The sequence below is a fragment of the Trichosurus vulpecula genome, chromosome 1, assembly GCF_011100635.1.
Source record: "Trichosurus vulpecula isolate mTriVul1 chromosome 1, mTriVul1.pri, whole genome shotgun sequence".
NCBI classification, from domain to species: domain Eukaryota; kingdom Metazoa; phylum Chordata; class Mammalia; order Diprotodontia; family Phalangeridae; genus Trichosurus; species Trichosurus vulpecula.
The window spans coordinates 179,132,013-179,147,907 of NC_050573.1; the positions used below are offsets into that span (position 1 = coordinate 179,132,013).

The following is a 15,895-nucleotide window of genomic DNA, read 5'->3' on the forward strand; positions in this document are numbered from 1 at the left end:
TATGGTAGGGTATGCAGTGGTATCAAATGCTTTTCTGATTAGCATAATGAATAACAAAGAGTCTGACTGTTATTTTTGGCACTTTTCTTAACTTGAATCCAAGAGCATAGGTAGATGTTATTTTGTTTCATGGCATAAAGCTTCAGTGTGATTATAGAAATAAGTTTGCAGTCATATTTTTTGGAGAGTCATACTACAGTCATTGAGAATTGGCTTCAGTGGCTGTACTCCTAGAGATGGTGGTAACTTTGCAATTTTTTGGTATTCCATCTGTATTCCATTTGTCAAAGCAAAGTATGCTTAAATGTCTGGAAATGATTGAGGTCATAAAGTAGATTAACACCAGCAAAACCTCAAACATAAAAATTTTTGTATGGAAGAAATACAAAGTTAAAATTTGTCACCAAATTTGTAAATGATTCACTGATACAGAGGTAGAAAACTGAATCTAGGAGCTCGGAAGTCCCACATGACAAAAAGCACCAGACCACTTTACAAAGGTCTGTCCGCCATGCCTGAAATGCCCTCCCTTCTCATCTCCAGAGCCCCAGCTTCTCAAAGCCTTCTGGATGAGGCTTTTCATAAGGTGCCCACCACCTTGCTGCTGGTCTCTTCCCCTTCATTCTCTCCTACCCATTTGTTTATTTGAGATATGTTTTATATTTACTTTATATTCCTTCTTCCCAATAGAATGTAAACCCCTGGAGTACAAGAACTATTTCATATTTGCCTTTGTGTGCCAAGCGCCTCACACCGTGTGTGGTACCTAATAGATGCTTGATGAATGTTTATTGATTGACAATTTATCATAATATCAAACAGGAGTTTTTAAAAAAAATTATACATGATAACAAATGTGTCTTGAAATATAACAAAGAAGAGTATTCAGTATAACATTTCACTGGGACACCTCTATATGAAAAATAAATAATAATGAAATAACTAAATAACTGTTATTTACACATAAACATTTGTTACTGTAGCACTAGAATTCTGTACAAATGGAATGAGATCAGCAATGGGATGGCTCTTCATTTGGAACAAGTTGAAATTCATAAACAGTGCTATTTGTCCAAAGAATAGTGCGACTGCAAACCCAGGAGCCACATGGTGTGCAAAGGACATTTATTTATGACCTTGTTCTTCATGATAGAAGTGGACAGTGATCAACCTAAGTGTTATCTTTTAGTATTAAAGACAACTGTATGGGGCAACAGATAGAGTACCAGCCCTGGAGTCAGGAGGTCTTGAGTTCAAATGTGACCTAACATACTTGGCACTTAATATTGTGTGATCCTGGGCAAGTCACTTAATGCTGATTACCTCACCAGAAAAAAAAAAAGGCAACTGTATGTATATTTGCATACTAGCCTTTTGAACAGCCATGCTCTCTTGGACAGCTTGTGAATTTCTATGACACCCAGACCTAAACCATTTTTTTTCTGAATAGTCATTTCCAATTCTTAAAATCTTGTATTTTTCTATATATACACACATGTATTAATCTTCATTTGCCTCAATGGAATTTATTTTGTGTTTAATATCACTACTGTGTATTTTAAAATCTAACTCTGCTATACTGGATACCTTACCCAGCTTGATCAGCTCAAACCTCATTGTACCCATATTCAACAACTTCAATAAGTGTATTCTCTATGATCACCATTAAATAGTATTTACTAAAGGTTCACGTGAAAATGGTGAATCAACAATCCAATTAAGGATTAACTTTCTAATCCCCTACTACTCTTATTATCAGTTTGTTGCATGTTGGGTTCTTGAATTCTTACAATTCTCTATTGATTTAATCCTTTAAGGGCATAGATTTAGGAGTGTTAGAATTTGTCACTTTTGTCCTAATCTGAGAGATTTTTCATGTATTTGTCCTATTAACTTTGTAAAATATGCTCCTTTAAAATAGGTTTTAATATATCTAATATTTAATAATTTAAATTAAATTAATTTTATTTAATTAACTAAATTTAATTTAATAATATAATATAACTAAGAATTTAACATGTCAGTCTGAATGTATAGCACCAACCATGATATATAATAAACATTGATTGGTAGCAATTACAATCCTGTTTTTTTTTCTTTCAGGAATGAAGTACATTCTTTCTCTGTAAGATTATATGTTTGGGGGCTTTTTATCACTCTTTGTATTGGGTTTGTCATCATTGGGTATTAGTAAATACTTTTTAGTTTTCATCTTTTGTGTCAAAAATTACCCCTCTAGCTATTTGCTCTTCATGTCCTGATACAAGGAATGTTTTTGTCACCAAAATGCTGCTTACAATGTAAGGAATGTTAATATGTTCCTTAAAGTGCCGGACCTGGTAAAGTATTTGGCATGATAAAATGCATCTGGGAAACATTGTTTTCAGTTATATCGTTCTTACTGTGAAGACAGCTTGAGCGCAGAATCTTAACATTCTTGTATTTTTAAAAAAAAAACCTTCAGAAAAAGTATAAGTTTAAAGATTTTTTTGTATTCCACTGAAATAAGTAGACTTTAAAAAAACAATGAAATTAAATAGTATTCATGTATCTAAATAATTAGATACCAGTAGGACAGGTTTGATAGCTTTTATGTTTAAATCACAGAGTAAGCAAATATTAAGCCCTCACCTTTGTAACATTTTTCAGCAAGTTCTCTCTCTCCTGTCTGTGTCTGTCTGTCTGTCTCTCTCTCTCTCTCTCTCTCTCTCTCTCTCTGTGATACTTTTTGTTGAATAGCTTTTAAAAATACTTTATACATATAATTTTAATGTATCTTAGAAAATTTCTGATCTCTTGATAAAGAGGAGTTATATGTGTTTAAAGAAAAAGTAATATGGATATCAGGTATATTGCAAAAGACTATCTAATACCAGTGGAGCAACATCCTTAATTGTATTTAGGTTGAGCTCCCCCCAGTAGGTGTCACTGTTTAGCAGTGCTGATAAGACTAGTTTGAACTGCAATGAAAATTGTTCTTTAAGATAACCTATGGACTTCAAAAATCATATAGTATATTATTCTATTGAAGCATACTTTCTGCCTTTGTAAAACTATGTTGTTTAAATATGCACAATTCAGTTTCCTTCATTAAAATCCAAAGCAACTTTCTTGCTAGATTAGTCCAGCCATTTAGTGAGCTGTAGTTCTATAAATATGTAAAATTGGATTGAATATTTTTGGAAAACTTTAATATGAAATTAACAGATGAAGTGTTAAATATGCAGATTCATCTGAGCTTTGTAGACTGGCTTTTTTCTTTCAAAATTCAGCAAGTATTGAACAGCTATTATGTGTTCTAGGCAGTATTATAGGCTGATTGGGAGAAACAAGTTAAAAAACAGTAAAAAACAAATACACAGCAATAATACAAGAGGTATGACATGAGAGATAATGTGTTAAATAAGTGATACAGAAGCTAAGTACTATGAGTTTAAGGAGGGAGAGATCAAAGGAAGGCTTTATTGACTTAAGATTGAGCTGGGCTTTGAAGGATGAGAAGTTGCTTGGTGTAGGAGAAACAACCCTGCCTGGGTTCTAGTTCTCATTTCACATTGACTAGTTATTTCTAACTGTAGATAAGTCATGTGCCTTTTAGGACTTTTAGTTGCCTCATTTACAAAATGATCATAATTCAGAAGCAACATGGTATAGCAGAAAGACTGCTGGACTTAAAGCCAGAAGGCCTAGGTTGAAAATCCATCTCTGACTCTTACTAACTTTGTCGCCTTGGGAAACTTTCTCTGAGCTTCAGTTATCTTATCTGAAAAAGGGGGATATTATAATACTTGTACTAACTACCTCACAAAATTGTACAAAAATAAGTTGTAAACTTCATAGCACTACATTAATGTAAGTTATAATTCCTTATTTGCCTGATAGCAGAAGTTTTTCCCATGTTGTCTTTGAGATCCTTTCCACCTCTAAGATGTATGATTTTATTAAGGAGAGATGCCTAGAGGAAGAGCACTCCATGTCGAAAGATGGCAGTAAGTAATCTAGCTGAGTTAGAGGGTTTCTTTAAGAGTATAGAGGGTAATGTTGGAAAGAAATTTGGGGCCAGAATCAGGAAAGCCTTAAGGCTAAGGAATTTGTCACCTGTAGTTACACTATAGTTAGCAGAGATAGAGCCTTCTTCCCTAGTTAGGACCTGTCTACCTGGTTAAGTGGTATGGGAATGGAAGAGGAAACAGACAGTCCTGTCTTTGATATAATTATATATTGTTTCTATGATTTGCTTTTTGATATACTAATCCTTTAGAATGAAACAATTTAGTTTTCAAAGTTGAATCCTTTCTTCAAAGGCCATTTATTGATTATAGTTTTTATTGTGTGGTAGTTAATAAAAAAAATTGATAATTTTGCTTTCCTGTATTTGTTACATATCTATCAGGATGTGCTGCCCGTGTAGCTTACATATGTACACTTACATTGTCTAAAAATGGCTCATGGAAGGCATTAATAGGCTTCTCACTTCCAGAATCAAATACAGAATCATCTGTTTGATGTTCAGAACCCTTCAACTCCCCACCACTACCTCATTGTTTCATAAAGGCTCAGGTTGACCTAGCATTTTACAAAGGTTGTGGCAACACATCATGTGCTGTGATGTTTACCATGCAAAGTTTGATTAAGTGAACATGCTCAAATTCTACTGTTATTTACTGTCATGGCAAAAAAAAGTTTCATTTAAAATTTATCATAATCGAAACATTTGGTAGTAGTAGTGGTAAAAAATACCCATTTCCACGAATCAAATGCTGATATGGAAGGAATAACGTCTAATTCTAAATTATTCAATGACTAGCAAACTAGTTTGTACATTACATATACCCCACTCTTTCTTTTTGACTGTTTTTTAAAAAAATCTATTAGGGTTTGTAGTTTTTTGTTAGGCTGACCCAACCAAAGAAAAAAAGTAGCTAGGCAGTACAGTAGATAAAAAGCTTTGTGTAGAGTCAGGAAGATGTGAGTTCAAATCTAACCTCAGACAATAGTTCTACAAGCATTCCTCTCTATTTTGAAATCCTTTCCAGCTGCAAATTGAATGAGATTGGAAAATCTGTTATTAAACTATACACGTTTGTATTTGTTGATCAATACCAATGCAACATATTGTTTCAAAGGCTAATGCCTATGAGTAGGACGATGGCTGTGAGGTGATAATGTTTTTGGCCATGGCAACTGTAACATGTAAGGCTTACTATCTGAATGAGTGGCTGAAGCACCGTGTTAATGAAATCACAGGTCTTTGGAGATATTGAAGTATTGTTTTATTCAAGAAATGAATAAGTTGTTTCAAAGAGCACAGACTGAGAAAAGAGGAATCTGAACTTTTGGCAAAACATCATAAGTAAAGTCCAGACTTGTTCTGTTTCAAATAAGAGATCATCCTTCTAACTTTATTATATTTGTTATCAGAAGCATCTGTTTATTAAATATTGATTTGCATGTGCCATTATTAAAAACTAGGTACCAAATAGAGCAAATTATGTGTTAACCTTTTTGACAAGGAGCTTATAAGATAAAAAAAGTAATCTGAAACAGAATTATAAGGAGAATATACAGACAACTAAATTTTTAAACTCAAAACTGAACAAAAGTAGGTATTGACATTTCATATAAGTAATGCGCAAAGGCACTTTATAGGACTCTTGGCTGTTGTTGTAAAGCTGGAAGGGTTCTTGGGTCATCTAGTTCAACTCTTAATTTAATACATTAGGAAACTGAGGCCCAGAATCGTTAAGTGACTTAACCCAAAGTCACACAAGTACTAAGTGGCAATTCAGACTGAAATCCGGCCTTCCAAGTTTAACACCTTTATTTTGCTGTACTGGTAACTTAAAAGTTTTTAGGCAAGGGCTGTTGGGAGAAACCATAATTTTCCTGTTGGAGTTAATTTCAGGAACCACTTGAACAATGAAAGAGAAGTGGATTAGCTAGCTGTAGCTATGAAAGGATTGCTTTATAGAACCAGAAAAAAAGATAATAAAATTCATAAGAAGGAAGGGGAAATTTTTTTAATCTCAAGGGAAATAATAAAAAAGAAGTGAGAGGGGGCCTAGCAGTGCCAGATCTCAAACTATACTGCAGAACAGCAGTTCTCAAAACAATTTGATACTGGTTTAAAAAAATTTATCCATCAGTGGAACAAGTTAGGTATGCAACATATAGAAGTAAATATACCTAGTACCCTAGTTCAATAAATACCAAGACCCAAGCTACTGGGACAAGAACTTGTATGGAAAAAATTAGACTTAGACCAGCATGTCATGCCTTTTACCATGGTAAGTGCCGAGTGGAAAGGTCACATTATAAAGGAATTAGAGAAACATTGGAAAAAATGACCTATCAGAGCTATGGATAGGAGAAACATTTGTGACCTAACAAAAGATAGGGAGGCTCACAGGAAAGAAAGTGGGTAATTTTGATTTTTTAAAATTTTTGCAGAAACACATCTAATAAAGCTACGATTAAAAGGGAAATAATTAACTGGGGAAAGAGTCTTTGTAGCAAGTTTCTCAGATAATGGTCTCATTTCTAAGATATATAAGGAATTGATTTGGATTTGTAAGAATAAAAGCCATTCCCCAATTGATAGAGCACAGATATGAACAGACAGTTCTCAAGGGGAAAAAATCGAGGCTATCTATAGACATATGAAAAAAAAAATGCTGCAAATCATGAGTAATTAGAGATATGCAAATTAAAGCAATTCTGAGATTCCACTTCACACCCAGCAGATTGGCAAAGATGATAGGAGAGGGAAATTATAATTGTTGGAGGGGCTGTGGAAAAAAACAGGCAAATCGATGTCCTCTTGGTGGACCTGTGAATGGGTACAACTATTCTGGAAAGAAATTTACAATTAAATACAAGAAGTTGCAATGCATGCCCTTTGATCCAGCTGTACCATTGCTAGTCCTATGCCCAAAAGAGATCAAAAAAGTAGGAAAAGTTCCAACATAGCCAAAAATATTTATAGTAGTTCTTTTTGTGATAGTAAAAACAAAACAAAACTGCACTAAAGGGATGATCAGATGATGAATGGCTGAATAAACTGTGGTTATATGAATATGATGGAACACTGTCATACTGTAAGAAATGAGGAAATAGATGATTTCTTAGAGATTTAGAAATATTTTTATGAATTGGTGTAAAGCAAGCAGAGCCAAAAGAACAGCTTATCCTATAACATTAGTAACAGGAAAGTGAACAATTTTGAGGACTTTTATAACCTGATGAAGAATGAAACGAGCAGAACCTGGAAAACAATATCAATAATGTGAGGACAAACAACTTTGAAAGCTGTAAGAACTATGATGATTACCAATGGTTGCAGAGGATCCATGATGAAACATACTGTCAACCTCCTGACAGAGGTGGTAGATTTAGGGGGCAGAATGAAACATATATATTATATATATAGCCGGTGAGGAAATTTGTTTTGCTTGTTTTTCATCTTTTCAATGGAGTTAGGGTCAGAAGGAGAGCAAATAGATTTCTGTTCCTTAAAAGAAAAGAGAAGTGCTAAAGTAGGCACTTTCAGTTGAGGTCACTGTCTTGTTAGTTTTACTTTGTTAAATGAGAGCCCTTCTGGAATCATGGTAGTCTGGAAAGGTTTGTAATGTAAAAATAAAACACATCAATAAAACTTTCTTTAAAAATAGTAACTAGGAGGAGGAAGCTTAAGTGATGAGAAGTGTGGAGATTGGAATAAGAAGGGTCCTGCATAGGTTCTCATGAATGGTTCAGAGATCAGAAGAGAGTGGAATAGTCCTGGATGCCTTGGTGATGAGTGTTGAAGTAGGACAAGAGTTATCTATACCAACATAAATGTGGCTTTAAGGTTTTTATTTTTCTGGCTTCTGTTCTTGTAATTTCTGTCTCCCCCTGCCTACCTACCCCACCCCTCTCACCCCACTTCAATACCCCCTTGTTTTGTCTTTGAAAGGATCTACTAAAACTCATTCAGACTAAACAAGTTTCAATGGATGGTTCTCTCCCTTTACTATTTGTATTTTTAACTAAAGGTGAAAAGAAAAACTAGAGTAATAAAATCTCTTACTTGCCAAATTTGTTGCATTATCCATCCAGTAGATCCAAGAGGTGATGGAGGAAGGGGAAAAAGTCTTTCCACTGACTCTGAAATTATGTCACATATGTTAGCCATATATTCTTAATACCAATCCTAAATCATAAGGTAAGAATTTCCATCCACTTTGACATTCTTAATCTTGCAGGAAATACTTATTTTGGTTTTACTGTGGTTCTTCTATGGAGGATTTATTGAAAGATGGTTAAGAATGGCACATGTGAGTAAGTGCAATTCCTTGAATGCTTCAGAAGCTGAATGCTAAATTTCTGTTCATTTACTTTCTGAATTGCTTTCACTGATTATCAGAGGATTGTAGGTTTTGTTTTGTTTTTTAAAGAGTGCTACAGTTGAGTACAAAGCAGGCCTTCAGTAAATATTTGATTGAGTCCTGTAGCATAAGTGTTAGTTACAGCACTTGAAAAAAAAAAGATTGTAAAAATCCAAATGGTAGCCTTAGATCCAGTGCTTTATGATGTAAAGGTTATATTGAACAAAAATGTAACAATTTTCAGGCAATTTAGTCATCCAAGAAAAAATACTTTTTGCTTGTTTTTAAAATGATTTTTCTTTACCTTCCTCTCCCTTTTAAATACATGTTCCATAACATGCCACTGTTAAAGATTGAAACAAACTGACTCGTTTGCCTGTATTCTGATGTTTTAGTGTCAAGGGATTTTATATATACATACATACGTGTGTGTGTGTGTGTGTGTGTGTGTGTAGAAAGTTGCACTGTTTTAAAAACTCTTGGTTGTTATGAGCTTAAAAGAAAGTCAAACCAGTTCAACAAACAGTTATTCAGCACCTGCTCTCTGTGTGTGAGAGAGTTTGTGTTAGGCTCTGGAGATGCCGCATAAAAATTAATGCAGTCTCTGTCCTCAGGCAGCTTATCATAAGACAGACTTCATTTAATCTTTGCAGGTTCTTCTTTTTGCAGAAAAATAGTATATGAGTTTATATAAATGCTGTGCTTTAGAAGAGTTCTCTGGCAACAAATTTTACGGTTATCCTTGATTAAATTAGCCTATACTGATCCCTTTTCTGAATTCTGAATGTTTTTAGTTCCATACACTTGTTCTCCAGTTGTTTCATGCATGTGTCTTATGTCCTCACCTATGTTGCATTGGGAGCTACATTCACATTTCCACAGAGAGGAAACACACAACATGTGCTTAAATATTGATTAGTTATTTACACTCTATTCTCAAAGCACTTTTATAGCTTATCAATTTTGGGCTTTTTTAACAGGTGAAAAGCAAAGGTTTAGTTATGAGATTGAAGATTCTGATGGTCCCGATGATGATGAGAATGAAAATGAAGAAGATGATGAAGACAGCCAAAGTGAATCGGTTCTATCTGCAGCACCTTCAGTTACAGCCAGCCCTCAGCACCATCTGTCCAGAAGTGGTCTTCAGGAGTCTCTAAGTGCTGATGAGGAAAGTAGAATAACGGAGTGTTTTTCTGGGGTACACTCAGATCCTATGGATGCTCTGCCTAAAGCCCTGCTCACAAAGATGACCATACTTAGCTCAGTACAGTCAGATGGTAGGAGCTCAAGATCACCAGTGATAACGAGGCAGCACAGTACAAAAGATGAGACTGCACAGGAGAAGGTGACTAGTGGAGACGTGACTCAGTCCCCTGAAGCTGCTCCCAGATCACCGTGCCATCAAATGTCCATAGACTATCCTGATGCAGAAGAAGTAGCAGGAAGTGCTACAATAGGAAAGCCTACTAGTGGAACACAGGTAAATAGATTCTTTTTGTTTTCTGATTATATATTGAGTTTCTAAAATATATCTTAAGCATAGAGGAGCAAGAGCCTCAAAATAATGAATATGCTATCCAAGTTAATTACTGATGGTAACACTGGATCAGCTGTGCAGCTTCAGTGAAAGCATTTATTATAGCTAGATGCAGGTTATTGATTTTATTTGTTCCCTCATTTTTCTCATCTGTTTTAATTATGTTTCGCATCCTTTATTTTCTTTATTCTTATGTCTAAACAAATACCAAACAGTTCTTCAGAAGTTATATTGGTTTGCTATGTTTGTCATTGTTCTTTGATTTTATATATGTCACATTGTAGGAAAAAAACTGGAGTCACTGTGTGACTTTGGGCATGTCACTTATATAGCCTGTGGAAGCCTGTCTCCTTACTTGTAGAATGGAGATACTGTTACTTGCACTACTTATATATTGCTTTGAAAAAAAATTTTAAAGTGTTAATGAGAGTTATTGATGATAATCATTTAAATGAAGACTCGGAAACTATCTCCTTTGCTAGTTTCTCAAGCTCCTCTCGCTCCTTGAGTTTGTGCTCTAGAATTCTAATCTTGTCTTACTTGAAGATCTCTTTTACTCCAATGACATCCTTTTTCACCTCTTCAGCCCCTGCCTGTAACATTCTTATTCAGACCTTCATCTTTGATCACTTAGATGATCACTTAGGCAATCACTTAGTTTTCCTGCGTTGTCTTTTCCTTCTCCAGCCCATTCTCATATTTCTATCTGAATAATCTTAGTAACATGCTGCTTCTTCCTGTCACTCTATTATCAAAAAAACCCAACTCTCCATAGTTCCTCCTTGTCCATCAAATAGTGTAAAAACTACTGCCTGGCACTGACAGTCTTAACCAATATTGCTACAGTCTCTGCCTGGGAAATCTTATCTCACACTCTTCCACTTAATAAATTCCAGTCCAACTTGGATTTCTCTAGCCTCCATTCTCAACCTCTTCTCCTTCCTGTATCTGACTCATCTCAGTTAACCAACAAGCATTTGTTAAGTTCTACTACACAAGGAACTCTTCCAGGTGCTAGGGATACAAATACAGAGAATAAGCAGTTCCTGTTCACAAGGAGGTTACATGCTAAAAGAAAAGAAAATAAGGAGCAGTATTTTTAGAATAAAGATAAATAGAGCCAAAGGTGCTGGTGGGAAGGGTTCTGCATAAATGTGGTTTGGACCAAATGGCTTGCACTTTCAGTTCTAAAATTCTGTGATTCTAAGTCACATGAAGTTCCACAATTTGTGATTAGCCCACTTTAAAGTTATTGTATAGTGATTATCCCTATGAAGAATCTGCGATGCTATTGTCACTGACACAGAACCTGGCTGTCTTTGGAATATATAAGTACCACAGTGAGACTAATTGGAAATTTGAGCTTAAAACATATTTTAGTCTATGTTAGGTTAACACTGAATAAAAAGAATTGTTCTTTCAGAATTTGGTTCTCCAGAGATCTTTTAAGCCAACTAGTATATCCTTCAGTTATACTCAAGAGAGTATTGATGCCCAGAAAACAATTGAGAAACAATAAGACATAATGAGAAAATCCATGCATTTGTAGTCAGGGGACCTGAATTCGGGTCTTGACTTTGCTACTTTGTACCTCTTTGACTTGTGCAAGTCACCTCAACTATTTGGGCCTCAGTTTACTCACCTGTAAAATTGAGAAGGTAGATTTAAATTACCTTTAAGGTCTCTTGTAGCTCTAAATCTATGAATAGATCTATAATGTTCTGAGGGAGATAGGACCAGATTGCCCTTCACTCTGAGACTTTTTCCATGATTTTATGATCTATCCCCAAACTTTTTATTTTCTTGAAGTCTCTTATGCCCATATAGTTATATCCTTGGGACAATAAATCTGTTAAAATTTTTCGATGAAAGATTTCATTGCAATTTGGAAATTAATTCACCAAATTAACTCTTTGCCCTGTGTAAATTTGTGGTTAGAAAAAAAATAGAATCCATATTATCATTTTGCAAAATTTGAGTCCCTTGCCACACAAAACATTACAAAAAAGTGAAGTTTTATTTCTCCATCTCTCTTTCTCTCTCTTTTTTTCCTTAGAATATACCCTCTCTGCAACTTCCTTCTCCAGCAGTGGACCATGGCACCCAGACAACACTGGTGGTCCCTTCAGTGGCTTCACCTTATCCTAAGATACAAGAACAGAAACAGCAAATACCTCTGCAGCATATTACAGAATTGATGCCTCCTCAGACTCATTTGTTTAGCCATCTTCCTCTGCATTCACAGCAACAAACCAGGACACCCTTTAGCATGATTCCAGTCGGGGGAATCCATGTGGTTCCTGCTGGCCTAACTGCATACTCCACATTTGTACCAATTCAAGCCGGTCCCATGCAACTTACTATTCCAGCTGTTGGGGTGATTCACAGAACTACAGGTCCTCCTGGGGATCCGGCCATGCAAGTTTCTGGCACTACAAATCCAGCTAGAGTTGCTGAATTAAACAGTGTCATGCCATGTATTCCCATTGGTCAGATTGGTGTCCCAGGCCTTCAAAATCTCAGTGCGCCAAGCTTGCAAACTCTTCCACCATTAAGCATGGAAACTGTGAATATTTTAGGCCTAGCCAACACAAACATTACGCCTCAAGTACATCCTTCAGGACTTGCACTAAATGCTGTAGGTCTTCAAGTTCTGACTGCAAACCCTTCTGCCCAAAGCAATCCTAGCCCTCACACACACATTCCAGGCCTACAAATATTGAACATAGCACTGCCTACCTTAATTCCTTCAGTTAGTCCAGTAACTGTGGATGGACAGGGAGTACCTGAAACACCAGCTTCCCAAAACAAAGCATGTGAAACTCAACCAGAACAGACTCTTGCAGCGGATCTCAGTCAGAATGCCGTTGCTGTATCTCCTCAGGGGTCACCTAAAGCCCATCGGTACAATGGAAAAGACTCATCCGAGCCCACTCTTCCAAGAGAACATGGAAAGCTTGATGGCACAGGTAAAACTGACACTGAAACAACTGACTTGGCAAATCATGGGACGCCAAAGCATGAAGCCACTTCTCAGCAGGGCAGACAGGGCTGCAGCTCAGAGCCCCCCCTGAGAGTGCAGGCTGAGGGTGCAGCGGCGTCACCGGGCCATCGGGCACTCTCTCCAGAGAGGCAGGTGCACAGGCCCCCCAGCCTACCCCGCAGACAGAACACAGTGCAGTTTAGTGATGTCAGTAGCGATGATGATGAGGACAGGCTTGTAATAGCAACCTAGATTTTTTTATAACACTTAAAGGTTTCTTTGCAAACCTCTCTTTCCTTAAAGCACATTTTTTCTGACACAAATTCATTATTAATCTTTGTGCAATCATGAAATTTTGACCAATAATTGTTGTTTCTTGTCAGCTCCAACCATTTTTGTACATGTTGTATAGACAATTGTGCCTTTTTGGAGTTTTATGTTTAGAAACTTGTACAGATTGTTGAAAAAAATCTATATATAAAAATACATATTATATATGTATATGAAAACCAGGTAGCTGCTTGTGTTTAGTAAGTAAAACATCTTATGTCAAATCAAATGATTAAATTATATGTTGCACTGTTAAATGTAAATTTTTATGGTTGTAGGGGAAAGTTTCTGTGTACAGATTGGTATGTAAAACTCCATATTTATTGTATCCATATTAGTCTTGGAAATGGGTCTCTCCATCTTCTCGTGTAAGACAGTAGCTTTACACTTCAGACAGAATTTCTCTGTGTTATGAAATGTTCCAGTAAAATTTTGTTTACTGACTTTACCATTGTTCACGTTGTGCCTTCTTTATGCCATCCAGGGATTAGGGAGCAGCAGACTCACCTCATGCTTAGGTCTAGTATGCTGCCACCCTCTTTTTTTGAGTAGCAAAGTGGGGAGGGATGTAATAGAATTATTGTTTTTGCCATTTGGGACTAAAGTTAATACCATCAAGAGATTTTTTTTTTAATCATGGGCAGTATTATGCTTGGTTATTTTGATAAAAATGTTTCTTAACATCTTGGCACTAAATAAAAAGGCAAAGGGGATTTAGTTTAAAATGGGCATTTCAGTTGTAATTTCAAAATGTGAACATAAAGATGTTTTATAAAAAATAATAAAACATAGTACAAAAAAAATTTGTATCTTGAGAGCATGGTTTGGATGCAACCAATGAAAAGTAGTTCACTGACAGTAATGTGTACATGTGATTTATTATTTAGCAAGTTTCCCATTGTCCTGAAGAATCTTTTCCACCTGTAATCCACCTTTGTCAGCTTTCTGCTAAATTAGGAAGACATACCAGGCTTTAAGAATACTAAATACTACTTCCCAATAGTCTCTTTTAACAACTTTGTTTCAGGAAATGTTAACTGCCAGCTTTAAGAAATTTAATTTCACCATGTTCTTTCAGGAAAATAAAATAAGGATTTGTTGTTCAAAATACCTCTGAACAAAGAAGTTGCAGGAATTTGTCACAATGCCTCCATGAGATAGGTAGTCTTCGAAGAAAAGAATTTTTAAATACCATAATTGAAAGAAGTTTGATTCATGGATAGGGCAGGCTTACTTGAATTCTCTAGAAAGCCCTAAAATGCTTACTCCTTGAAGGTTATTGGCAATTTGAAGTTGATGTGATATTTAATGTGCAAATTTAACTTTTTCAGGATTTAATGTAATGTAGCATGAATTATAGTCAACATTTTTAAAATCAGTTAAACTTCAGCAAATTAAGGATCAGATTTTATCAAAATAATAAAAACTGGCATTCCACAATTATGTGTTTTGTTTATTATATGCTAAAATCAGTGACTGAAAGATTTTTAAATATTCCTAAACTGTAATGGGACTGCATTGCCTTATAAATGTATTCCTTAAATAATCCTAAAAATTTCTAAAAAGCCACATTTAACAATATGTATTGCCTATATATCAACCTTTTATGCTTTGTCTGGATTTTCAAAAAAGTTAACAATACCATAAATGTGCCCGGGCATAGTGGCACATTCTCATAACCCTAAGCTTTTGGAGAGACTAAGGCTGATGAATCTCAAGCTCTGGAGTTCTGATCTGCAGTTGGTCATGCACTAAATTCAGAATCAGTATCATGAACCCCAAGAAGCAGCGGAAGTCACCAGATTACCTGAGGAGGGAACTGGCCCATGTCAGAAACTGATCAGTGGTGAAATCAAGTCTGTGAGCATCTTCTGCACTTCCAGACTGGGTGAGATGGGGAGACCTATTCTTTAAAAAAGATAGATAGATAGAGATATTGTATATATTATATATACGTGTGGGGTGTATATATGCATGTATATGTGTATATATATGCCTATGTATTGCATGAATATGTCTGAAAAAATAAGATTTCTCCAAATTTGAAAGTAGTGTGATGTATGTAGCTTATAAGATGATGCCTAATAATTCAGAGTTGAATCTTCACGTTCATTTTTTATTGAACTTTCTTAATGTGAAATATTTAATATGTTTATATATTCCTTTGCAAATTGTTTTAAATATACAAGGTCCAATTAGTGTGAATAATGACCATTAAATGGTCACATTATTTGAATTTGCACTATCCAAAGATATAATTATATGGAAAATATGGTGATTGGTTCCAACCCAATGGAAATATGCAGTCAATTTTTAAAATAACTTCTTTATTAATATAACAAAGAGTAATAAAAATGTGTTTCCTAATTCAGTTAGTCCAAAGTAATAAAGTACTTATTTAAAGTAAATTTTTAAAATGTTAATGTTACTTAATCTAATTACTGAAGATACAGCTACATTGATGTGACAAAAATATCATTATTGATGTCTAAAATATTTCAGCAGTGTATATTTAACTGCCTTCTCTTTAAATCTTCATACATATGCTGGCAGGTGCAGAGAACTTTATGCACATCTTGGTGAAATTTGCCTTCCTCAATTGACAGGATCAGCATCCGTAATTTTTGGTTTCATGACTTATGCAGCTCAAAAAAAATCTTCAAATTGAGAGTGAACTCC

General features: G+C 35.3%; 1 protein-coding gene across 2 annotated transcripts in view; it reads left to right on the top strand.

The window, feature by feature from the left end:
• Positions 1 to 13,664, top strand: part of HIVEP1 (HIVEP zinc finger 1) — a 182,445-nt gene extending 168,781 nt beyond the window's left edge. For both annotated transcript variants that reach the window (XM_036752792.1, XM_036752783.1), the window contains exons 8-9: positions 9,347 to 9,846; positions 11,960 to 13,664. In XM_036752792.1, the coding sequence (XP_036608687.1) occupies positions 9,347 to 9,846; positions 11,960 to 13,138 (1,679 nt within the window). In that variant the 3' untranslated portion in view covers positions 13,139 to 13,664. The remainder of the gene's footprint in view (positions 1 to 9,346; positions 9,847 to 11,959) is intronic.
• Positions 13,665 to 15,895: the final 2,231 nt, after the last annotated feature.